This window comes from Aquarana catesbeiana, linkage group LG09 (assembly GCF_042186555.1).
Source record: "Aquarana catesbeiana isolate 2022-GZ linkage group LG09, ASM4218655v1, whole genome shotgun sequence".
Classification (NCBI taxonomy): Eukaryota; Metazoa; Chordata; class Amphibia; order Anura; family Ranidae; genus Aquarana; species Aquarana catesbeiana.
The window spans coordinates 168,458,119-168,482,921 of NC_133332.1; the positions used below are offsets into that span (position 1 = coordinate 168,458,119).

Below are 24,803 nucleotides of genomic sequence, written 5' to 3' on the forward strand. Positions count from 1 at the left end.
AGTGCATTTCCATAAGCACTTCCTCTCCTGAAATTTTAACAGGGTACTCCTGGTCTTTCTACCAACCCTTCTGCCTCCACGCTTCAAGTTTCCTGGTTTCTCAAAATCTCTCTCAGCATTACTGTTCTGAGACTGTAGGGGGCCTATTTCTATGGTGTTTATAACGGGACCCCTCCTCTTATTTCTGGTACCTGACTCAGCAGTCACTAATTGTTTACCAGGTTTACCTGTACCTTTGGATACCACATCATCATGTACCATTAACACATTACTTGGTTTATCACTGACAGACATATTCAAACCAACATTAGACCTCTCAATGTTGCACATGTCACCAATGCCTCTTTTTCCAGCATTTGCTAGGGCAGAGTCTGCAGAGGGCACACATTGCGGAGGGCCACCTTCACCCACTGGAACCTCACAGGACGTCACCTCCCCTGGGGGTGAGGCACACTCTGCAGGCAGCTGTCCTACCACTTGACCTTTAATACCACCTGGATTTCTATCCAAAACCGGAACAGGCGATCTCTTGTCTGATCTGCATACCAACCTTATTGCACTTTTTACCCATTTCCCTGTCTCAGGGACCATATCAGGTTTGTCACATAAACCTATTATTGGACTGGTGAACCCAGTCTCTTAAACCATCTCTGTCTGAGTCCCGGTCAGGATTTCTGCTGTTTTCTAGTCCATGCTCAGCCCTTCCATCTCACCTGGTTTGTCCACTGGTGCAGTATACACACCTTTCACCGACAACTGACCAGCACCAACCTGGACCATAGCAGCAGAAATGCTTCCCATCGGGCTGTTAGGAGGTGAAACCTCAAACATTTTGGACTCATTTTTAGTTTCTCCAAAGCATCTCCCATATACCATTTTTTCAGGAAATAACCCAGCAGCATACCCAGAGGCAACTTTTAACAAGAGTAATAGATTGAGGAATAAACCCTTCCTGTCTTGTTCTCCTTCGTTCTGTATAGCCTGCCACTTAGTGCTCCACCTAGTGGTACTCCGCAGTACCAGACCGTCAGACTGTGGAGGAGACACACTTGTATAGATTGGCTGTACATCCCAAAGTTCAAGCATCTCTTTTAATGGTTTGGTTACAAACCAGACCCAAGTCCTTTCTGGGGACTGTTATTACACTGGGAAAGCAGACAGACTCATTTGCTGAGACTTGAGAAGTTGCAATTTTCAAACGAACATTCTCCCAGCTGGAGATAACCACAGCCTGGTGCTCACCCAGAGCGCTGCCAGGTGCTGGACTCACACGCAAATTTTCAGGCTCGGCATCAATGAACTGCTGCAGATCATTACCAGCGACAATGTCACTTGGACACCCCATGCCAACATTACTTTTGTGGATCATGGACAAAGTTTCTGCTGTGTGTGCGCCCTCATTTGGGCCATCTTTCTCACGAGGGTTAACCCCGGCAGCAGCTACCGTGCCTTCAGGTACAAGCTGTTCTGCAGTCCCTCCTGCTGGCACAGCAGAAACAGTGGCCACCTTATTTTTGTAGGAACCACAAAGGGAAGAAGGGGGGAAAGGGTAGGGTAAATCAGCCCATTAAGGACGGGCCCTAAAAGGGGTTACTTTTAGCAACAGAGTAATCAGGGATGCTGATATGATAAAAGCATTACAATTTATTCAATTATAAAACATGAAGTACACATATATAACTGGCAGTGCAAAAATGTATTGCAGATTGATCAAACTATCGCGAACATTGACTGACAAACAAGACACACATGAAACAAAAAGTTAAGCTTGCCTAATCCGGGCTATTGCCTCAGTCCTTTTGTGACCCTAAGCCGAATGGGCACAGAGGCGACCAGTGTCTAGATAGAAATGCTGATTTTGGGCTTGATTGAAAATTTAGAGGGGTCAGGTAAGGGCTGAGGCAATGAAGGAGTGGAGAGGAAATAGAGGAAAAGTGCTGGTGCCGATCTAATTATTATACCCCAAAGTTTGGTATTAATGTCATGTTGAAAATGAGCTCATTGAAGCAGTAACTGGTAGTAGTGGATTCCACTCTTGACCCTTTAGGGAAGTACAGAGCAATTTTGTGCCACACGCAATATATGTATTGGGAGATTCTCCTTCAGGGGATAGCTATCTGCTGATGGCTTAATATGTGCTGAAATAATAAGCCATGGGGTCAGTCCTGTTTCCAGGCAGTAGATTAGGGGTTAAATGTCCTTTAACTAGACGGCCGTTTAGAGCTTCAATGCGGGATTCAAATGTATCGGGTGACCTGATGTTAATTCTCAGTAAGTGGAACACTGGCATATAGTAGTAATCGTGTCAGTACGTTACCAGTCCATGCACGAGTTGCATCCTGTTGGTTGGTGCAATGGTCTCAAGCTCTGTGACTTGTTAATACTCGTGTCCTGATTTGCCGTGTTGGGAGTGAGAACAGTGTCTCATGTCATCTCCTTAGTGTGTCAGCTGATACCGGTTTGAGTCCCGCAGTATGGTCTCATTCGGAACGCCGATCCGCACGGCTGTTTAGAGCTCCGTTCCTCGCCTCTCACATACACGCTCCTCAGAGCCTCCAACGCTCACGGACAGGCAGCGTAGTGACGTCAACGCGTTTCGCCGTGACAAATGACGTAGCTTCTTCTCGGACGTTCATTGGTTAGGCCGCCACACACCCTTCTTATAGTAGACTTGCCGGTGGTGGCCACCAATGAGATTTTAATAGGTAGAAGTGGCAAAATCCTGTTCATAAAGGAGTCAACTGTCCGCTTAACCAGTTGATGGGTATTGTTCACATAATCATTGGTGATAGTTGGCAATCAACAACATAAGTACAGAGTAACCACATGGGCCAATTGTGCTATTTTTCATTTAATTTCTAGGGGCATCTGTGAGTGAAAAGACGTCAGGGGATAGAGAGCAGGAAATTCAATAGAGGGAAATAGAGAAGGGTTTTTAGTAGCATGCAGAGACAGTAGGGCAACGACTGTACCCCAATGGATCCAATGGGGATACAGCGGGTGCTCCTGAAGGATTGCAGCCACTAAACATGTACAGGTTATGTACTTTTCTTATCAAATAGGGGACGTAGAACTGACACATAGACAATTTTATTATAGACACTTCACAATAAGCGCATACCCTGAATCATGGCTAATGATCTACAGTATGGTAGGTGCTATGAGATTAAGCAAGGGTATGTTTTACATGTCTCCTATCCATAAAGCCAAGAGACTGGGTAGAGCACTTGATACCTAAAAGGTAAATGTCTAGGGGTTGAATTTCAAAGGGCCTATCAAGTCTCCAAAAATACCTGTAGGTTTAATTCGGTGTTCAACCCCACCGGTATTAGGGACCTCAATTTGTATACCCACCACTTCTCTTTTTGGAGGAGTATGCAGTCATAATCACCTCGTCTGGGGGGTAGTTTTAGGGCATAAATCCCCTTTACAGTAAGTCCATTGGTGCTTCCTCCATGGCACAAAAAGAAATGTTTGGCCAAAGGTTTCTCTGGGATCTTTCCCTTGGCAGTAATTTCATGTAGATGCTCTCCTTTACGTGTCTTTAGTGACCTCATAGTTTTCCCTACATAAATCTTAGGGCAGGGACAGGTGATTACATAAATCACTCGTGATGTTGAACAGTTGATGAGATCCCGGATCTCAAAAGTTTTCGTACCCAGAGCATCAGTGAAAATAGAGGTTCTGTGAACGAAAGGGCATACCTGACATCTATTGCAAGGGAACATTCCCTGGGAGCACCTTATTTTTGTGCATAAAAGCCTTATCTAACATGGAGATAAGATTTTTACCCCAACTATCCCAATCCATTGTTTGTGCGCTCTGTTTACCAGTACTCCTCAGAACCGATCCATCTGCCCAAGGGGACACATAACAACAGATGGGCTTAGTTGTAGACTCATTACACAAATCATTGTGAATCATGTCAGACTGTGGTAATACGTGTTTTAACACAGCAGGTTGCAATACCCCATATTCACCACCTTGCTCGGGTGGCACTTCATAAACTTCACAGACCTTTACATTTTCTACAGGTTGCATTAACCCACTATTCACCTGCACATTTTTAGTATTAGCAGCTTGCACTAAGATATTACCATTGTAAGGTGCAGTCCTACTCTGCCCTGTCAGAGTGATATCACAGTTGTCCAAGGCAACCTCCGGCTCCAATACATGAAGTTCCCTGGAGATGTCTAGGGACAACTGTGCCATCTTACCACCAGTTGCTATGGGCAACGGCCCATCTTTAACCATAACTTCTGCTTTGCAAGAACCTGGGGTTTTCCCAAAAGCAAACTCTTCATTATTATTAACAGCATTTTTAGCTCTTGCAGGCTGTCCTAGCCCACTGCCAACTTGAGCTGACAGTCATTAGACACAACACTTTTCCCCTTTTGAGAAGCACACACAGGTGCAGGTTTGACTTTAACCCCTGCCTTCCCACTGGTTAGGGAAAAGTCATTCTCAAGCGCACATGCAGTGGCCTCTCTAACATCATCATGGACTGTCTCGTAACCAGTCCTTTTATATATGAAATCAGCAGTTCCAGCCATCATTTCATTAAAGACAGTCTTACCCACCGCAGTAGTTGGGGTCACCATCTTCATTTGAGTATGTTGTCTTATGAACCAATCCTCTGCTGCACTTTTACTGGCCAACTCCCCCTGGTGGCCACGGGATGAAACTACAGCAGGTATCTCCCACTGTTTAGCACCCCCTGCCGACACAACAAGAAACTCCATCTTGTTGCTAGGGGTGACTGCAAACATATTTTCACAGGAATCTGGGCCCACAGATAAAGACTTTTTCTCAGCAATATTATCTACAGCTGAATTGCAGAACCTAGGACAAGAAAACATGCCATGCTCCAGCTGGCCACATTCCAGGCATGGTACTGGACGACTTTTTCCCAGAGCGCTTCTCTCCTGGTGATTCCCAGCTGGCTGGAACGCACAAGCCTCTTTGTGGGGACACTGAGCCAAATCTCCACTGCAGCTCCTCCTTTCCGGCACCACTTTCACTCTTGTTTCCATGGGAGACCGCACTCTCCCAGCAGAACTTTGCTGGCTCTCTCCAACATGATGTATCGGCTTCTCCTGAAGCCACTTGCCACGATCCTGGTTAGACATACCCCATGGTACACAGACAGCCCGACTGGCTTCCTCTGTGTTGCTACGGGCAACCACTCTTGGTCTCAGCCTTTGATCAGCCTTTCTCTTTGTATATAGCATGGGCTTCTCTCTGCTGGATCCTGTTTCACGCTGTGACACATTCACATGTTTCACAATAGCTACTGTTTTAACTGCAGCAGCATTGCCAGGGGCAACAACACCCTTCTTCCAGTTATGGACATCCAGCCGCTCTCCCCTTACACTGAGGGTTGGCTTGTTTTCCTCTTTAGCTTGGTTCAGCACTGCCAGGTGCCGCTTGCACCAGTCCACAGCCGATTCAAACACTGGTGGACTTTCCATATCTCGCAGTCACTCCACTGCACAGAGCAACAACAAGAGCACTGTCTCTTTTAAGGGGCCTCTCCCTTCCAGGTGCACCACCTGCTGCAGGGCACAGGCAGTTTCTGGGAATAGCTCACTGGTATACACTAGGATCTTCAGTTCTGCCCGCATTCGCGCACCACTTGTAACATCGGGGGTTGTTTTAGCTTAAGGGTAGAGCTTACCAGTGAGCTGTCCGCCAGATATGCAGTTTTAAGGGCTTGTAGGCCCACTTTTATTAAAGAAAGAAAATGTCTGATAACAGAAGAGTTGCCCACACAGGGGTTCCAGCTTTCCACAGCAACAATGTAAGTTAAATCAAAAATACCAAGCCACCTGGCTCTCTTTAGCAGCACTGCTGCTCAGACTTATGCTTCAGCTCTATAACAGAGTTCCTGTACACCCAGTACCTCAGCACTCTTTTCCAGCTTCCTTTTCCAGCCCACAGGTTTGGACCCTCTGTCTGCTCTGACAGACAGACAGACAGACAGACAGACAGACAGACCTGCGCAGACATGCACACTTCTCCCTTGCTTGCCTGGACTCCTCGGGAGGGTGGAGCCCAGAACCATGGTCAGGTGCCTACAAATAGCCCAGCACACACCTGACCAGTCAGTATGCTGGTGGATCGCAAAACCCGGACCCAGGACTGGGGATTTCATCCCACCCGGATCGCTATGAAATCCCCGGGCTCCAGATCCCAAAACGGATTTTAGTAAACAATGAGGAAACTGAAAAGCTGGTTTCCTCCCAAATAAGAAAATAAACTGGAGCCCCTCAACCTGCCTGGTTGAGAATCCTGCGTCTAAACACTGGTGGGGTACCACACCACCACATGAGACTTAGTAAAGTAAAGCAGTACCTGTAGTTTGATTCACCTTAGTGATCGCACTAATTGCATACATATAAAGATCACCACATCATAATTCTTTAAAAGAGGAAAGTAGTTAATATAAATAAATACTTGGATTATTTGTAACAGGACCTAGAGGTGAAAAAGGATTCCCTGGAATCCCAGGTCTCCGTGGCTTTGATGGTGGTAAAGGACAACCAGGCAGTCCAGGTCTTGGTGGATTTCCAGGACCACAAGGTAGGGACCAGCTGTGCATCATAACAAGAAGTTACACATAACACACTTTGTAACATTTCTTACATTTCTAATACATTATGATTTACAGGCTTTACAGGTCCCCGTGGAGACGAAGGCCCTTCTGGATTTCCTGGCTTGGATGGCATTGATGGAGTTCCAGGCAAGTCAGGACGTCCTGGTTTGCCTGGTTTCAAAGGAGCACGTGGTGAAGTATTGGGAGCTGAGCCTGGTGCTGCTGGTGAACCTGGAAGACCTGGATTCATAGGAGATAAGGGAGCTCGTGGAGACCCTGGATTTGATGGGCAAAGAGGTAATGATTTATTTTATACATCCAATATATTACACAGAGCTATCACCCATAGTGAATAAAAATCTATATTACCATAAAACATTGGCACATAAAACAAAAAACACAAGCTCCACCATCCATGAAAAAACTTCCACCACCGCAGATTGCTAAACACTCACTAGATTTTATGGCTTGTATGTCTAGAACACCAACATAAGCGCATATATGTGCAAATTAGTCCTTTAATGCAGCATAAGAAAAACCTCATCCAGGCTACCATTAATATATAGCATATAGCAATATCAGGAAACAAGAAGAGCAGACCCAGAGGAGATATATATATATATATATATATATATAATATTGGATTTATGCTTTGATGGTTTTACATCAGTTAGATAGCAGCTGCACTAGAAAAACTATTTTATATTCATCCTGTGGTGCAATTCTGTTACTTTTATCTGAAATGATCTCATTCCATTGAACAGGCTGTGAAATAATTGGAAACATAAAGAGTATAACAATGTGTATTTTTCAGTATTCTGTCCATCTGACAGCCTTGATCAACAGCAATAACAAGGTGAAGATTTTAGTTGAATTGACTGTACAGTAACAAATTCTCAATTGTGTTACAGGCTTAGACGGACGACCTGGACTAATGGGTGCTAAAGGTGAAAAGGGTAATTCAGGATTTCCAGGTGGACCAGGCTCCAGAGGTCTGCCAGGATTTGGAGGAGCAGCTGGCATTAAGGGGAGACAAGGACCTATGGGAGATATTGGACTCCCAGGGTCACCAGGTATGTTTAACAAAAATTACAAAACAGATGATTTTTTTTCCTCGCATATCCTTAGAATATATCAGATGTCAGATAAGAAAAACTGTATGTTAGGAAGAAATATTTAAATGAAAAAATATTCAGGTCAGTAAAATAATTCTTGATATCTGTAAAACAATAATAGTTGATGACAGTTGGTCATTTTAGTTATCTATCTGTGAGCTTTACTGAAAATGAATGTTGATATTCCATACATGTGGGTCATCAGACTGTACTGTGCATCAGGTATGGTTTTGTTGTTGTTTGGTAAGTATGCAAGTCAATTGCGTGAAATCCTTGGATCTTTTCATTGCCTACAGTTTTAACCTGTTCAGTCCAATCTACTTCTGTTAAACTAAGTAAGCTGCTGGCAGTTGTGTATATTCTTTTTTTTAATATACTAAAAGGTTTTACCTATACAATACACGGCAGATTAGGAAGGTTTTTTTTAAGACTGCTCGTAAAAACAGAGGCACATTGAATATATCTCTGGGGAATCTACTAGAAGCTTTATGGTTCCAACCTTCATGTTTCTCTTCTATGATTATTTTGGTGATTGTCCTACAAGACCTGTTACTGATAGAAAGGGGTAAAAACTTAAGTTTTGCTTTGTAGTAGTTTCATGCATTGGAGTTATGGTTTAGTAGAAATGGTGTACTTGTGACAAGATTTTGCTTCTATATCATATATAGCACACATATAGCTTTGTAAACTAGTCTAGCTTGGACAGAAGTAAAGGCATATATTAGTAAATTACGAAGCGTATACAATTTAAATTCTTTACTCCTTCCCTTAGTATACCTAAATATCTTCTGATTTGTATTGATTTTCTGATTACTAACCTAAATATCAATCAGGTGTGTTAAGCAAATCAAATACAGCACGCTGCTTTTGATCATTCTTGCTCAATCTCATCTTCCCTTTTTCCAATCTCCTTCCTTCCATGGGATGCACTCATAGAAAAATGATTCACTTGTTTTGATTGTATCTCTCGGTCAGCAGTTTCCATTTCGCTGTGTGCTATCTTTCATACATTTTGTCTGTTTTTCCTTCATCATGCTTTTATTCCAAATACCACCAATCCTCCATATTTTGATGTCATACTGTATGGTTTCGGCTTCTTCACATAGGCTGCCAAGGTGAGAAAGTGCTCTGTAGCATAAAAGCAGATGGACTAACTAGCTTTTGATGCTGCAGGCATTGAAATGACCATAGGTGACACCCCTTATTTTTTACACTGTTATAAGAACCATTGTACAAAATATACATAGGTGTTGTGACAACCAACTGAGATGTAAATGCTAATATGACATGTAAGAATGCTTATGTGATTTCTACACTATCAGATACTTGTTGCACTTGAAATAAAGCAGTATTTCACAATTTGGGAGCATGATCAAATTTTACATTACCATCTGAGACTTGCTGCAGCAAATCATGACATCCATAACCTGGGGAATGTTTGTTATAAGCTCAAGTCACTATTTGGTAAATAGAGTGTAAAGTGGTATTAAACCCTGAAACACAAATGTATTATATTGCAGCTTATCAGTTCTTAGATATGATGGCTGCATTTGTTTTCTTTTATGTGTTATTTTTTTTTTTTCCTTTATTTTCACCTGTTAATCTGGCCAGTAAGTCTGTTATTTTTCAACTTCCTTTACCAGCTCGAGCTGTCCAGCAAAAGTGGCAGTTCAACGGTTGAGACAAACCATTGAACACAGAGAGGGGTGCTTACAATGATCAGCTTGTGTTTATTAATGTAAATCCTTTATCACAAAAGCGGAATGGGTTGCATTTGGCCACTGAAGGTGATGGGGGGGGTGTATTTTCGTGTACCCCAATTTGCTGCCTTTGCCGTTACTCCCTCCTAACCACTGCACTCTGTACGTTAAATATTTCTGACCCCTGCATCCTATGCATTACCCACTCCTGACCCCTGAACTATGTACATTAAACACTCCCAACCCCTGCACTATGTACGTACCCCTGATTCCTGTAAACTGTACGGTACATACTCCTGAAACTACACTATGTAGGTTACATAGTCCTAACCCCTGCATTCTGTACTTTACATATTCTTGACACCTGCATTTTGTAGATTATATACATACACCGGATACCTACCCTCCTGCTGTTAGTGTAGTTTTGCCACACCCACATTTCTCCACAGCACACAGTCCACGCTGCCTCCTGCTTCTCCATTTGCTGCCTGCAGCCTAGGGGGAGGGATGGTTGGGCTCAGGCCCCAGGCCCTGTCAGGTAGGCTGTACGGGGGCCCAATGATTTCTAACAGCAGCCCTGTGTGAAACACTGGGACATGCTACCCTACAGCCAAACATATGTATGAGTCACACTGTGAATTAAAATCAAACTCTGCCATATAAAGCACATCAGCACAAATCTGTGCTCGTGTTCAATCATTTCCAAATACTCTGGAGCATAAATATGTATGTATTAGTAACAAAATCACCCCAATACATCTGTGGGGTGCCAATGAACCTTCATGGTTTACTAAAGTAGGGCTAAGCAATTGCAAGAAGCTTCCACCAGTCCAAAAATACAATTAGATATTCCATCCCTTTTTGCACTACCAGAGTTGCAAGGTTAGATTGTTTTCAAGTACATTGCTAAAAGGCGAATAGAGCTTAAAATATAACAAAAGGCAAACGTTTTGGATAGAGTGGAGAAGGATTTGAACTCCTGTCAGTTTTTAGTGTTGTCTGTGCTCTTGTTTGGGAGATTCTCCCTCTCTATTTGCCTTGTTTACCATTAGCATTGAAAGTGAAAGTAAAAGAAATACCCAAATTTTGGATTCTCCAAGGAAAAGTAATAAAAGGGAAACCCTCCAATGGGTACACTAGTTCTGGTGACCTGGGGGTCCTCAATGAATTACCTTTAATTTGCAGGAATTTCCTCTGACTTCCTGTTTGGCTATGGAACAGGAAGTAAATGTAAATCTCTACAATGGGACACAGATGGCAAAAAAATCTGACAGAGGTTATAACCCTTCCTTGCTCTATCCAAAATGAGAAAAAAACGTTTTACCTAGTTACGTAGTTACATAGTAGGTGAGGTTGAAAAAAGACACAAGTCCATCAAGTCCAACCTATGTGTGTGATTATGTGTCAGTATTACATTGTATATCCCTGTATGTTGCGGTCATTCAGGTGATTATCCTATATCCTATATTACCTATAGTTCTACTTTAAGTGTTCTACTGGTTAAATAAGAAAAGAAGAGAATTGGGCTGTAAATGTACATAGATGTCACACTGCTAACATCTCAAAATGGAAAATTGGTGGAACATACCTACCATGATAGTGCTTCAGGAACACATGCAAAGCCATTTCTCATAAACATAAGAAGTCTTTATTTTGTAAGACATACAACAACAACAGTGCTTTAGCTTAACTCCAGCAATAAAAAAACAAAAGTCCTTTTATCTTCAGCACAAATTAAAAATAACAAGGTATCAGCCCCATAAGGAAATTACCCACAGGAAGGAAAGTCCCAGACTTAGCCGTTTTGGTGGCTTCGAGCAAACGTGCAGGATTTAGATAAGTGTCTCCTCTCCAAACTCCTACTACTCCACACCTACACTAGCAGCTTCCTGTCTTTTAAGCTTCCTGAAGGTAATGGAGGCAACATGCGACACCATAAAGGACCTGAGAGTGGGCATCGGCATTTTGATTGTGTATTCTGGATCTGTGTTCCACTGAAGTCCTGGAGAGGAAGGAACCACCTGGCCCCTTTAGCACTGGACTGCTTGTTTCATCCCATCCACGTCAATGGGGCATGGTCTGACACCACTTCTGCCTACCAAAAAGTACTGCAGAGAGCCCAGAGCCCATCTTATGGTGAGGCATTGCCGATGAGCGCATGATGCCTCTTAGAATGTGGCCAAGGCCTAGTGTAAGCCAAATGGCATCCTTTTATATTGAAAGTTGCCTTCAGGGGTGGAAACAGCCATTTTCTCCCTGGCTTTCTTGGTGAGCGGTATCTGCCAGTACCCTTTTGGTGAGGTCTAACATGGTGACATACTGGGCTGGACACAACCTCTCAATTAGCACATCTACCCATGGCATCAGAATTCGGAAATTTCATTAGGTCACCCCTGGCCCGTAAAACCTGCTATTATTGCCTCTGTATTTTCAGCCCCATGTTTCCTCCCAGTGTGTTGTTGTGAGCTAGATCAAGGACCATCCGCCTATAGGGCTGGGGAAACAGCAACTGCTTTACAGTCTCCCCTTGGATTTCAGCTACTCGATAAAGCAAGTCCCCATTGAACACAAAATGGGGAAACCTTTTGTGTGCACCAGTTATTTGTGGGACCCCATTAATAATGGAAACCTGCTTTCTAGCATTAACCAAAGTAGGATCCTGTATTTGGGCGGTGCCAAACGCACCTCTAGACACATCCAAGTCCAGATGCACTGGAGTAGAGGAAGTTTCCCCTTCATCCTCGATGACCTGCAACGGGGAAAGTTCCTCTTTGTCTTCCCCTACCATGACCAACAACGAGGATTACCCCCCCAGTAGTCAACTCGTCTTGAGACCTGGAGCATGCACATCATCAACCGTATCATTATTATTTACAATGTCATACCATCAGTATGTACCTCAACATTAGGGAGGTTTGTTGAGCGTATTTTGGGACCTGATGCCTCAGAGTTTGGCCCTGAAAGGCCTAGAGTCTCCAGTTCTCTTGGCTGTCCAGAAAGTCCATTCTGTACCTCTTTCCATAGTTCGAGAAACAATGGACAGTCTTGTCCCACTATAATATCATGTATCAGACTGTTCACCACCTCGACCTCTTGTGTTACAGAGGCATAGCCATAGGCAATGGACAATGGTATCCCCATGGATGCACACTATCTGGAGAGTCTTACCTACCAGGCCGAGTCTCCCAATCACCCTTGTGTGTACCAGCATTACCATGCTTCTGGCGTCCAGTAGAGCCTTGGCGGGGAGGTGGTTTACCCATACATCACACTTGAACTGTAGTAATACCATCTGTAATAATACCATTGGTTTATACTTATTGGGCTTACTTTACACTAATGTAGTAAACAAGCTGCCAAAAATTGGGAACGTCTAAGCACAACAGGAGTAGTAGATACATGTTCAGACTTTGCTTAAAGGAGGAGTATGACCAATGCTTTTTTAGCCATACTTCTACTGGGGATCACAGAAGTGCAGCTCATTCAGCCGACAGTGAGCCGAAGCCTGCAGTCAGCTGATGTCACAGAGCTCTGAAAAGATCCCGCGATCCTCCCAGAAGCCTGGACCGGCAACTGACTCAGCCTCTCAGTGATCCGCTGAGAACCTGAGCCAACCACTCCTGCCCACTCAATAGCCCAGTGCTCCAGTGAGAACTGGAGGGGAGAGCAGAGAGTCTCTGACTGACAGTCACAGCTCTGTGCTCAGAACGGAGGAGGGGAACTAAGCGATAAGCAGTGTTTGATCACTCAGTTCTCACTGTAGAGCCATCAGGGGACAGATGCAGCATTGGATTGATGCTGCATCCACCTAGGTGAGTGAATTTGATTTGTTATTTTAAATCTAACTCTACAGGCAGTCCCCGAGTTATGAACACCTGAGTTACGAACGACTCCTCCTTACAAATGGCCTCAAATGCCGGCCACTTGTGCTCCACGCTGGTCCTGGATACCTTTCAAGCACCTCCGAACACATCCCACTAAGCCCCAGAAAACATAACAAGCTCCCGGAACATCCCACATCCATGCACAGGTGGCAGTTACACTTACGAATGCAGACCTACAGTCCCTATTGTGTTCGTAACTCGGGGACTTCCCGTATTTAAGCTCTTGTAATTATAAACGATGATTATCTGCTTTACCCAGACTGTGAAATACTGCTTCAAGTTTTTCAGGTATTGGAATCACTAATATCACTTTTAGTATCTTACATCACCCTTTTTACAATGGTTCATTAAGGTAGATAAAATGTGTATAGAAAGATTCTTCTTCTATATTTCAGGTGTTGGATATTTATGATTCACTCATCCCCTCATTGGAATAAACCTCAACATTGTAGAAAGTGCAACATCATAAGGGGTTTCACTGCAGTCAGTTGTAGTGTTATAGGCAGTAACCCATGCAATAGGTAACTTAGACCACTAATGCTTTTGCAGCTAATGTCCCTTCTGCTAGGTGGCTATATGTAGTAAAATTTGAAATATATTTGCTATAATTTCAGACAATATTCTGCTACTTATATTCTTTCTGCCTCTGCTGGTAATTCCAGTTCTGACAGTTGAAATGTCCTCCAGAAATTACAGAACTGTTGTATTTTTTGCTAACTGTTCAGTTCCAAATTGTTTTACTGAGTATGTTTATTACAGGCTTTCCTGGAGCAAAGGGCATTCCTGGAAACAGAGGTCCCCCAAGTCCAGCTGGTATAAAAGGTAGTCCAGGTCCTAATGGAGATGCAGGTCGACCTGGGGATTTAGGATCGCCTGGACCATCAGGACCAAGTGCCCGAGATGGACAGCCTGGCTTTCCAGGAATTAAAGGTTGGATTAATTAAATGATTATAAAATTAGCAAATTAGCTCACAAATGTAAAACTATATATATATATATATATATATATATATATATATATATATATATATATATACATATATATATCACTCAACCTGTTATTCTATAATGGTTCTTAGGTGATAAAGGATCCCCTGGTTTGATTGGCTTTCCTGGTATGCCTGGGCTTCCGGGTCTCCCTGGTTCCAGTGGATTTAAGGGATTTGATGGATCACCTGGAAGAAATGGACTTCCTGGACTTGAAGGGCGAAAGGGGGAGCAAGGTAATTATTGTTCACTATGGCAAGAAACAGTATACATTTCTCATCTTATAAATATATTTTTCAACACAGAAAGACAGAAACACTATAAAAAACAGATTATTTCAGATTAGGCATTCTTTCCCTGTCACTTTCTGGGTAGTAGTTTGTTACTAAAAAGACTATACTTTTTCCTGTTTTTCACAGTCTACTAAATACAGTCATTAAGGAATCAGCACTGTTTTTGGATATATTTAATTGTTATGTCACTCCTCATTTTTGGTAGAGCTAATTTTATTAGCTTACAGCCTCAACATAATTTCTGTAGGCCAATTGTTTTCTGGGAGCAGCAGCTCTGCTTTCTGGCATGTTAGGAAGTTCAAAATCCCTTCTTTTAAAGGTCCTTTTTATTTCCCCAGGTAGCCGAGGTGATCCAGGCCCACGAGGTCCTGAAAGTATTGTGGATATAAGCACACTGATTGGAGAAATTGGAGCACCAGGAAGGAATGGAGAACCAGGGTTCCCAGGCCCTCGAGGTAATGTTTCTTTGATACTATGAGATGTTACTATTAGCAGTTGCACTTGCTGGCTCTCCATTTTCTGTTTACATCTTCATGTAGTACACTAGTTTGTAGAAAATATTCTCAATATAAAAGGCAAAATCTTAGAAATGTAACTGTCATACTAACTAATGTAAACAGCCACAAAAAACAATGTCATGATGGCACAAAAAATGCAGATCCGGACATATATTTCCACATCTGAAGCTAACCATATGGATTACATAAAATGAGTGAATACAGCGCTGGCAGTAAAACAACCCTATAAACGTAGATGTGATATTTGGTAAGGAAAAACACTATAGTATGATAATGCGATCATAGATACATACCACCTACTGCGTAAGTGCTAAACATAAATGAGTGACATAAAATTGAAAATATTAGCAAGAAAAAACATGATACTGTTATGAACAGAGTGACAGTAAATATACACACGTGTGTGTCATGAGCTGAAATGCTGTGCAAATTCCCAAGAACAGTCCCACTGGTCAGCAATTATAGGATATCAACCCTTCAGCCTATGATAACAGTCAGTCACCTGATATGCTGCAGTTCAAAAAGGCAAAGAGGATGGCCCTGGATCGTGGTCAATGGGATAAGTGCTTGGACATCAATGGATTACAACCTACTGTTTAATCTCTGCAGGGGCAGCCAGTCCATTTAGGGTGCACGGGCACCGCCCCCTCTGTCACGCCGCCCCCCTATATGACTAATGTAAAGATTCATGCATTGCATGAATCTATGCATGGCCGCTGCTGCAACCCCCTATTCAGGCGTCCGGCCCCTTTTTGGACGCCGGGCGCCTGAATTCCAGCTTCGGGGGTGTTTTTTTTAAGCACCTGATTAGAGCCATAGGCTCTAATAGGCTTCAAAAAAGGTGGACTTGGAGCGCAGAGCATTTTGCTCGCAGTCCACCCAGATGTGTTAGAAAAGCAAAATAATATTTGCTTTTCTAACACTGAACCGCCTCTTCACCAATCAGATAGTGCAGGTCTGACACCCGTTACCTGATTGGCTGAAGGCACAACACTCCAATTGGACGCCTAGCAGAATGGAACAACAGAGGAGGGGGAAGCATGAAGAACAAAGAAACCATCCTACAGCTTGCCGCTGTCACCTGCTACTTGACCCACCATTAAGATAGGGTAAGTGCCGGGCAGACAGCGGGCGGGGGTCACAGTGGTGGCATATGATGGGCACAAGTGGCTTCATTTGATGGGCTCAAGTGGCGGCATTTGATGGGCACAAGTGGCTGCATTTGATGGGCACAAGTGGCGGCATTTGATGAGCACAAGTGGTGACATTCGATGGGGCACAAGTGGCTGCATATGATGGTGCACAAGTGGCTGCACTTGATGGGCACAAGTGGCTGCACTTGATGGGCACAAGTGGCTGCATATAATGGTGCACAAGTGGCTGCACTTGATGGGCACAAGTGGCTGCATATAATGGTGCACAAGTGGCTGCATATGATTGGGCACAAGTGGCTGCATATGATGGGCACAAGTGGTGACATTCGATGGGGCACAAGTGGCTGCATATGATGGTGCACAAGTGGCTGCACTTGATGGGCACAAGTGGCTGCATATAATGGTGCACAAGTGGCTGCACTTGATGGGCACAAGTGGCTGCATATAATGGTGCACAAGTGGCTGCATATGATTTGGCACAAGTGGCTGCATATGATGCGGCACAAATGGCTGCATTTGACGGGCACAAGTGGCTGCAGATGATGGGCACAAGTGGCTGCATATGATGGGCACAAGTGGTGACATTCGATGGGGCACAAGTGGCTGCATATGATGGTGCACAAGTGGCTGCACTTGATGGGCACAAGTGGCTGCATATAATGGTGCACAAGTGGCTGCACTTGATGGGCACAAGTGGCTGCATATAATGGTGCACAAGTGGCTGCATATGATTTGGCACAAGTGGCTGCATATGATGCGGCACAAATGGCTGCATTTGACGGGCACAAGTGGCTGCAGATGATGGGCACAAGTGGCTGCATATGATGGGGCACAAGTGGCTGCATATGATGGGCACAAGTGGCTGCATTTGATGGGTACAAGTGGTGGCATTTGATGAGGCACAAGTGGCAGCATATCATGGGCACAAGTGGTGGCATATGATGGGCACAAGTGGCTGCATATGATGGGCACAAGTGGCTGCATTTGATGGGGCACAAGTGGCTGCATATCATGGGCACAAGTGGCTGCAATTGATGGGGGTTTTTGCAGTATTTTTCAGTTTGTTTGCGCCCCCCCAAAAAAAAATTTTGTACACCAGCTGCCACTGAATCTCTTTAAATTTACCAGAACTGTGTAATGTGAGGACCCACCTAAATTATCCATTGCATCTGTCTGTCAGGGAAGAAATTGTACTTATATCATGTAAAGTTAGTTTAATGCTGGGCATACACAGCATTTTTTTTTTCTTCAACCCAGCGTGCTGAGCAAAAGAATAAATGTACAGATCGTCATACTAACACATCTGGTGTTAGTATGACGATCTCCCCACTGAGCTATTGTGTTCTGACAGGGGGAATGCCACCCCGCCAGAACAGTGATCAGCCAATGACTGAAAGCACTGAACGGATGCTGGGTTTCCAGCATGCTTGTTCGACAGAAGCCAGAAATGAGACTAGCTTCTGTCGGACAGTGAACTGTACGCACAGGCCATAAGTCGGTCAGGTCCTGCTGAACCGACTGTTTTCAGCTGATTTTCGGCCTGTTTGTACCCAGCTTAAGTCTGATGACCAACAAACATGTCAATTCATGCAGTAGAGACATTAAAAAATACTTTTATACCGCCAACTTGTTTGTGCCAGTTGGCTGCGAGAACTCATTGGTTCATTGTATTTTTCTGTGTTGTCAAATTTATCTCCTGTTTCATGAATGCTTCAGTATAGTTTTGGATTTGTATAATAGATTTATACTGATAATAATAATACATTTTCACAGGTGATAAAGGTTTCCCTGGTCTGCCTGGGTCACCTGGCCTCCCTGGATTCCCAGGAACACCAGGAAGAGAGAAAGGTCAACGTGGAGATCCAGGGCTGCCTGGAACATTTGGAAGACCGGGTTCTCCTGGACTTAGAGGCTCACCAGGGATCATAGGATTTCCTGGGATGCCAGGAATGAATGTAAGTTTCTCTGTTTGAACTGTTGATTTTTAAAGTGATTGAATGGCCCATACCCAGTAAAGGATTACAGGGATTATTTATGAAGGGATTGAACAATTGCTTATAATATATTGGACAGATCCATTTTTGTAGCAATTTACAATGGATTCTAGACTTCCAGAATCCATTGTAACCTGAGATACAGCCTCCAAATGTTGCCTTGTTCAGATGACATATCTGATGTACTGTACATATTATGGCAGTCTTTTAAGACAGTCCAGGTGGACTGTAGAGCAGTAGTGTCAAAATGAATGTCTTCAAGCACAAATGTGAATAGAGGAGTATTTTGCGACTCTTCATTCTTATGGTGTATAGTAAATTACCATTTGTCGGGAAAATCTTATGACTGTAATGCCCTGTACACACGGTCGGACTTTCCGACGGAAAATGTGTGATAGCACCTTGTTGTCGGAAATTCCGACCGTGTGTAGGCTCCATCACACATTTTCCATCGGATTTTCCGACACACAAAGTTTGAGAGCAGGATATAAAATTTTCCGACAACAAAATCCATTGTCGGAATTTCCGATCGTGTGTACACAAATCCAACGGACAAAGTGCCACGCATGCTCAGAATAAATAAAGAGATGAAAGCTATTGGCCACTGCCCCGTTTATAGTCCCGACGTACGAGTTTTACTTCACCGCGTTCAGAACGATCGGATTTTCCGACAACTTTGTGTGACCGTGTGTATGCAAGACAAGTTTGAGCCAACATCCGTCAGAAAAAATCCTAGGATTTTGTTGCCAGAATGTCTGAACAAAGTCCGACCGTGTGTACGGGGCATTAGACTTTTAATTTGACATTTTGATTTTCTTCTTCTGTGTTTACTTGCCTCTATGTTTGGAAAATAAATATATAGTGTTCATTTTATCTTTTTACCTTTCCTCAAAGTATTCTTATAGCCAAAACATTATAAATTAGGGAAGTAAGGAAAGGGTAAAATTATTTTCAATTATTTTTTTTCCTTTTTTGCCTTCTATTGCCTATTGTGGAGAAGTACCACCTCTTCCTGCCCCACAGAGAAAACAAAAAGTAAGAGGAAGTCTTTCCAAAATAAAGGCAAACTCCCCTTAGAGAGCTGTCATGTGAACAATTGCACAACTTTTGCATTTTTCCTCATTTTCAATCTTGGTGACAATGGTCATCAGAACACACAGGGTTAATTTCCCCAGCAGGGACACAGACAGCAATGAAAACCCAACTTAGTTTCTTGCCTATACCTGCTCTAGCCAAAACTAAATAAACGATTTTAGATACACCTTAAGAATGTTTAATGAAAATGTTACCAATTAATTATATAATAAAATAAGGCATGGGAATAAGCTGAAATGCTAACGTATTTATTTGATATTTAGGGTGCAGATGGATTACCAGGTAGCCCTGGTTTTGCTGGTTCGCCTGGAAGACCTGGTGAAAAAGGTTTGTTATGATTGAATTTAAATTAAGTTTATATCTAATTACATAGTCACTAGTAGCTAAAATAATATTTTTTAATTCAGTCCTTAGCATTCGAAATTAGCTTCAAAATGTCAAGGATTTATTACAAATGACACACAACTGTCATTAATATGTCAGAAACTGCTTTAAAGCCCATTCACACGGGGCAACACGACTTCCAGGGCGACTTTGGAAGGCAACTTGGACACGACTTGAGTATGAATCACAGCGTGACTTGTGGCAACTTACAACACAACTTAAAGTCGCCTCCAGGACAGGGAACTTTACAAGTGGCCAATCAGAGCTTATCAGCTGTGTGTGAGAAGGAGGAGGCTGGCTGTTTAGTGGAGGAAATTACTTTCTGTTTCCTTTCTGCTTCCTGTAAAGTTGCCTCACTATGAACGGTGATCAGACTTGGAGGCAACTTCCATTGAAATCAGTGGGTACAAGTTGCCTTCTAGTGGGATTGAAGTAGTACAGGAACTTTTTCTGAATTCGGAGCGACTGCAGTAGTGTGCATTAAGACGGATCCATTCACTTACATTGATTTTTTCATGTAGCGCAACTTGAGGCAACTAGGGGCGACTTGGGGTGACTTGAAGTCGGATCCAAAGTTGCCCCTGTGTGAATGGAGCCTTAGCTCATGTCATATTAACCATACCCTTGCTTTTTGTTGAAATGAAAAGTTTGCTAGGCATCTGATCAGTTGTTATTTAGTTGCAGTGATGGTATCAATTTAACTTTCATTATTATAGGTGACCGTGGAGAATCTCTAGGGAGGCCAGGTGTTCCAGGACCCAAGGGAGAACGTGGAAATCCAGGGAATCCGGGTAAGCTCTGATCGCTGTATAAATGTCACTGGTCCCAAAAAAGTGTCAAAAGTGTCCGATCTGTCCACCACAATGTCGCAATCCTGCTAAAAATCACAGAAGGGATAAATCTATCCTTTATTTTGTAGACGCTATACCTTTTGCGCAAACCAATCAATATACACTTGTTGCGATTTTTTTTACCAAAATATGTAGAATACGTATTGGCCTTAACTGATGAGGAAACAGTTTTTTTTTTTTTTGGATATTTATTATAGCAAAAAGTAAAAAAGATTGGTTTTTTTTTTCAAAATGATCGCTCTTTTTTTTTTTTTTTTTTTTTTTTGATAGCACAAAAAATAAATTCCACATAGATTATCAAATACCACCAAAAGAACGCTCTATTTCTGGGGATAAAAAAGACATAAATTTTGTTTGGGTACAAAGTCGCACGACCGCGCAGTTGTCAGTTAAAGCGATGCAGTGCCGTATCTCAAAAAAAGGCCTGGTCATTAAGGGGGCAAATCCTTCCAGTCCTTAAGTGTTAAAGTGCTGATGTAAAACAAAACTCATGTAAAAGTGCCAGCAAAATATAGCAAACAAGAAAAAAGGCCATATGTGTCAAAAAGTCCCAAAGCAACCATATGCTGTGCTGTGTCAGACTTGATTTGACTCCTTAATAGTAATTTTCATGCCACTGTGCATCACATACTCAGTGCAATCCTCCACCGTTGTCACTACTAGCTTCACTCACCAGAAATAAAGGCTGGTAAAATTATAGACCAGTAACTACGCATTCCAACATCAAAAAGGTTCACTCAATAGTTGATGAATCCACTCAACGTAGTAATCACTCTCGCATAGATCACCATCATATATGAGAGAAGGATAGAAAAGTAAATAAAATGTAAAATATCTTAAAGACAAGGCGTTTATTTAAAATATGTACATCCACTCACATTTTAAAGTGTCATCCCGAAAGCAAAGCTCAGTCGTGTAGCCCTATTGTCTCTGGCCGGGACTCCCGAGCCACAAGTACGATGTCAGCGTGCGTGGTGATGTCAGCGTCCTCGCCCCGCCCTGCACATTTTATTATTTGACGTCCTCCCAGAGCGTAAGGACGTCTGAACTCAAGAACGACATCTTTATAGAGGGTACTTGCTCCCTCCACCGATACCAAAGAAAATTTAAAAAATACATGTAGCAAATAATCTCTTAGTGTGCTCAGAAATGTTAACCATTCCCAATTACAATGTACTCAAAATATATCAAACACTTGTTATCCGCAGACCCATGTACATCATAACTTATTCTTAAAGGGGACTTACCACAAAATTTAAAAGACCACTCTAGACCACCCATTCATCAAATGCGGACAACAACACATCTGGTGTGTGGGTGCAATTTATTACTTAAAAATTGTGAACTGGAAACCCCATTCAAAATTAAAACCTTTTGTAACTGCAAAATTCAGAGCATCATATTTAAAACAATCAAAAAACAGATGTCAATCAATCCCTATCATAATGCACTCAGGATATTCCAACAAATTCTCCCCTCGAACTCCCGCGCATTTTAAACCACCCATTCATCAAATGCGGACACCAAAAATAAATTCCACACTCGGTGAATGGGTTCAGACTATGAATTAAAATGGATTCAGAATTATCATCATCAAAAATTGGTCAGAAAGCAGTTAAAATCAATATCTATGTCAAACTTACAGTGGGGACAGAAAGTATTCAGACCCCCTTAAATGTTTCACTCTTTGTTATATTGCAGCCATTTGCTAAAATCATTTAAGTTCATTTTTTCCTCATTAATGTACACACAGCACCCCATATTGACAGAAAAACACAGAATTGTTGACATTTTTGAAGATTTATTAAAAAAGAAAAACTGAAATATCACATGGTCCCAAGTATTCAGACCCTTTGCTCAGTATTTAGTAGGAGCACCCTTTTGATCTAATACAGCCATGAGTCTTTTTGGGAAAGACGCAACAAGTTTTTTACACCTGGATTTGGGGATCCTCTGCCATTCCTCCTTGCAGATCCTCTCCAGTTCTGTCAGGTTGGATGGCAAACGTTGGCGGACATCCATTTTTAGGTCTCTCCAGAGATGCTCAATTGGTTTTAATTCAGGGCTCTGGCTGGGCCACTCAAGAACAGTCACAGAGTTGTTGTAAAGCCACTCCTTCATTATTTTAGCTGTGTGCTTAGGGTCATTGTCTTGTTGGAAGGTAAACCTTCGGCCCAGTCTGAGGTCCTGAGCACTCTGGAGAAGGTTTTTGTCCAGGATATCCCTGTACTTGGCCGTATTCATCTTTCCCTCGATTGCAACCAGTTGTTCTGTCCTTGCAGCTGAAAAACACCCCCACAGCATGATGCTGCCACCACCATGCTTCACTGTTGGGACTGTATTGGATAGATGATGAGCAGTGCCTGGTTTTCTCCACACATACTGCTTAGAATTAAGGCCAAAAAGTTCTATCTTGGTCTCATCAGACCAGAGAATCTTATTTCTCACCATCTTGGAGTCCTTCAGGTGTTTTTTAGCAAACTCCATGCAGGCTTTCATGTGTCTTGCACTGAAGAGAGGCTTCCGTCGGGCCATAAAGCCCGGACTGGTGGAGCGCTGCAGTGATGGTTGACTTTCTACAATTTTCTCCCATCTCCCAACTGCATCTCTGGAGCTCAGCCACAGTGATCTTTGGGTTCTTCTTTACCTCTCTCACCAAGGCTCTTCTCCCCCGATAGCTCAGTTTGGCCGAATGGCCAGCTCTAGGAAGGGTTCTGGTCGTCCCAAACGTCTTCCATTAAAGGATTATGGAGGCCACTGTGCTCTTAGGAACTGCAGCAGAATTTTTTTGTAACCTTGGCCAGATCTGTGCCTTGCCACAATTCTGTCTCTGAGCTCTTCAGGCAGTTCCTTTGACCTCATGATTCTCATTTGCTCTGACATGCACTGTGAGTTGTAAGGTCTTATATAGACAGGTGTGTGGCTTTCCTAATCAAGTCCAATCAGTATAATCAAACACAGCTGGACTCAAATAAAGGTGTAGAACCATCTCAAGGATGATCAGAAGAAATGGACAGCACCTGAGTTAAATATATGAGTGTCACAGCAAAGGGTCTGAATACTTAGGACCTTGTGATATTTCAGTTTATCTTTTTTTAAAAATCTGCAATAATGTCAACAATTCTGTGTTTTTCTGTCAATATGGGGTGCTGTGTGTACATTAATGAGGAAAAAAATGAACTTAAATGATTTTAGCAAATGGCTGCAATATAACAAAGAGTGAAAAATTTAAGGGGGTCTGAATACTTTCCGTCCCCACTGTATATCTATGCCTTAGGTGTTTGGTGCACAGTGGCATGAAAATTAGCACAGTAGGGATAAACAGACCAGTGCTGCTCACTTCCAAATACTATTCCTTTCATCGCCACTCAGGAACAGCTGGTGTGTTTTTTTGCAGAGTTACCAGGTGAAAAGGCAGACAAATGCAATCTTGATAGCAATAGGTGATTTATCCATTCTGTTTTTTGGTCAGAGATAATCAGCCAATGAGTAGGGTGGTAGATGTGCCACTGTGGGCACTTCTGAAGTACTATTAATAATACACCCATGATACTTGTGGTTAGATGGCTCAGTCTACAGGGCACCCAGTGAATATGCCTTTTATATAGGAACACATACTTTCTTAAACTTTGCAAAGACTCTTTAGAGTTTTGAATGTTATGTTGTTTAGGATGTTGTAGGTTAAATGATTCCTGCTTTTTATTTTTACATTTACAGGTGCAAGAGGCTTTAACGGATTCCCAGGAGATGCTGGACCAAATGGAAGACCTGGAAGCCCTGGAGTAAAAGGCATGGCTGGAGACTTTGGCCGTCCAGGGCAACCAGGTAATATGCTTCACTTGTCACCAAGAACTATGTTCTGGACTTATTTAAAGTGTAACAGTTCTTATTAGATGGTAATGCATGTCTTAAAATGAAAGCGATATTCAAGTACAATATATAACCACTTTGACTGTTCAGTACTACTGTAAATGTATGCTGTGCAATGAACAATTAGCCATATTTTTTTTACTTATCTATATATTCTTATTTTTAGGATCTCCTGGGTTTCAGGGATTTCCAGGAAGCCCAGGGTTAGTAGGAACACCTGGATTACCTGGATCGCAAGGATTCCCCGGACCTGCAGGAGCCCCCGGTGTTAAAGGTAGTGTAACATCAATGCACAAGCAATGCTGGTTTTATAGCTGGTGTTATAATTTCCAAAGATTTTTTTTTAAAACTAACCCAGCTTGT

At 42.7% G+C, this 24,803-nt stretch overlaps 1 protein-coding gene across 3 annotated transcripts in view; it reads left to right on the top strand.

The window, feature by feature from the left end:
• COL4A6 (collagen type IV alpha 6 chain) overlaps positions 1-24,803 on the top strand; it is a 351,915-nt gene that overhangs the window by 308,168 nt on the left and 18,944 nt on the right. For 2 of the 3 annotated variants that reach the window (XM_073599382.1, XM_073599383.1), the window contains 11 exons: positions 6,475-6,582; positions 6,671-6,892; positions 7,507-7,668; positions 14,054-14,224; positions 14,374-14,517; positions 14,913-15,029; positions 18,020-18,201; positions 19,599-19,662; positions 20,436-20,510; positions 24,288-24,395; positions 24,607-24,714. In XM_073599382.1, coding sequence (XP_073455483.1) covers positions 6,475-6,582; positions 6,671-6,892; positions 7,507-7,668; positions 14,054-14,224; positions 14,374-14,517; positions 14,913-15,029; positions 18,020-18,201; positions 19,599-19,662; positions 20,436-20,510; positions 24,288-24,395; positions 24,607-24,714 — 1,461 coding nt within the window. The remainder of the gene's footprint in view (positions 1-6,474; positions 6,583-6,670; positions 6,893-7,506; positions 7,669-14,053; positions 14,225-14,373; positions 14,518-14,912; positions 15,030-18,019; positions 18,202-19,598; positions 19,663-20,435; positions 20,511-24,287; positions 24,396-24,606; positions 24,715-24,803) is intronic. The other variant, XM_073599384.1, reaches the window with a different exon arrangement.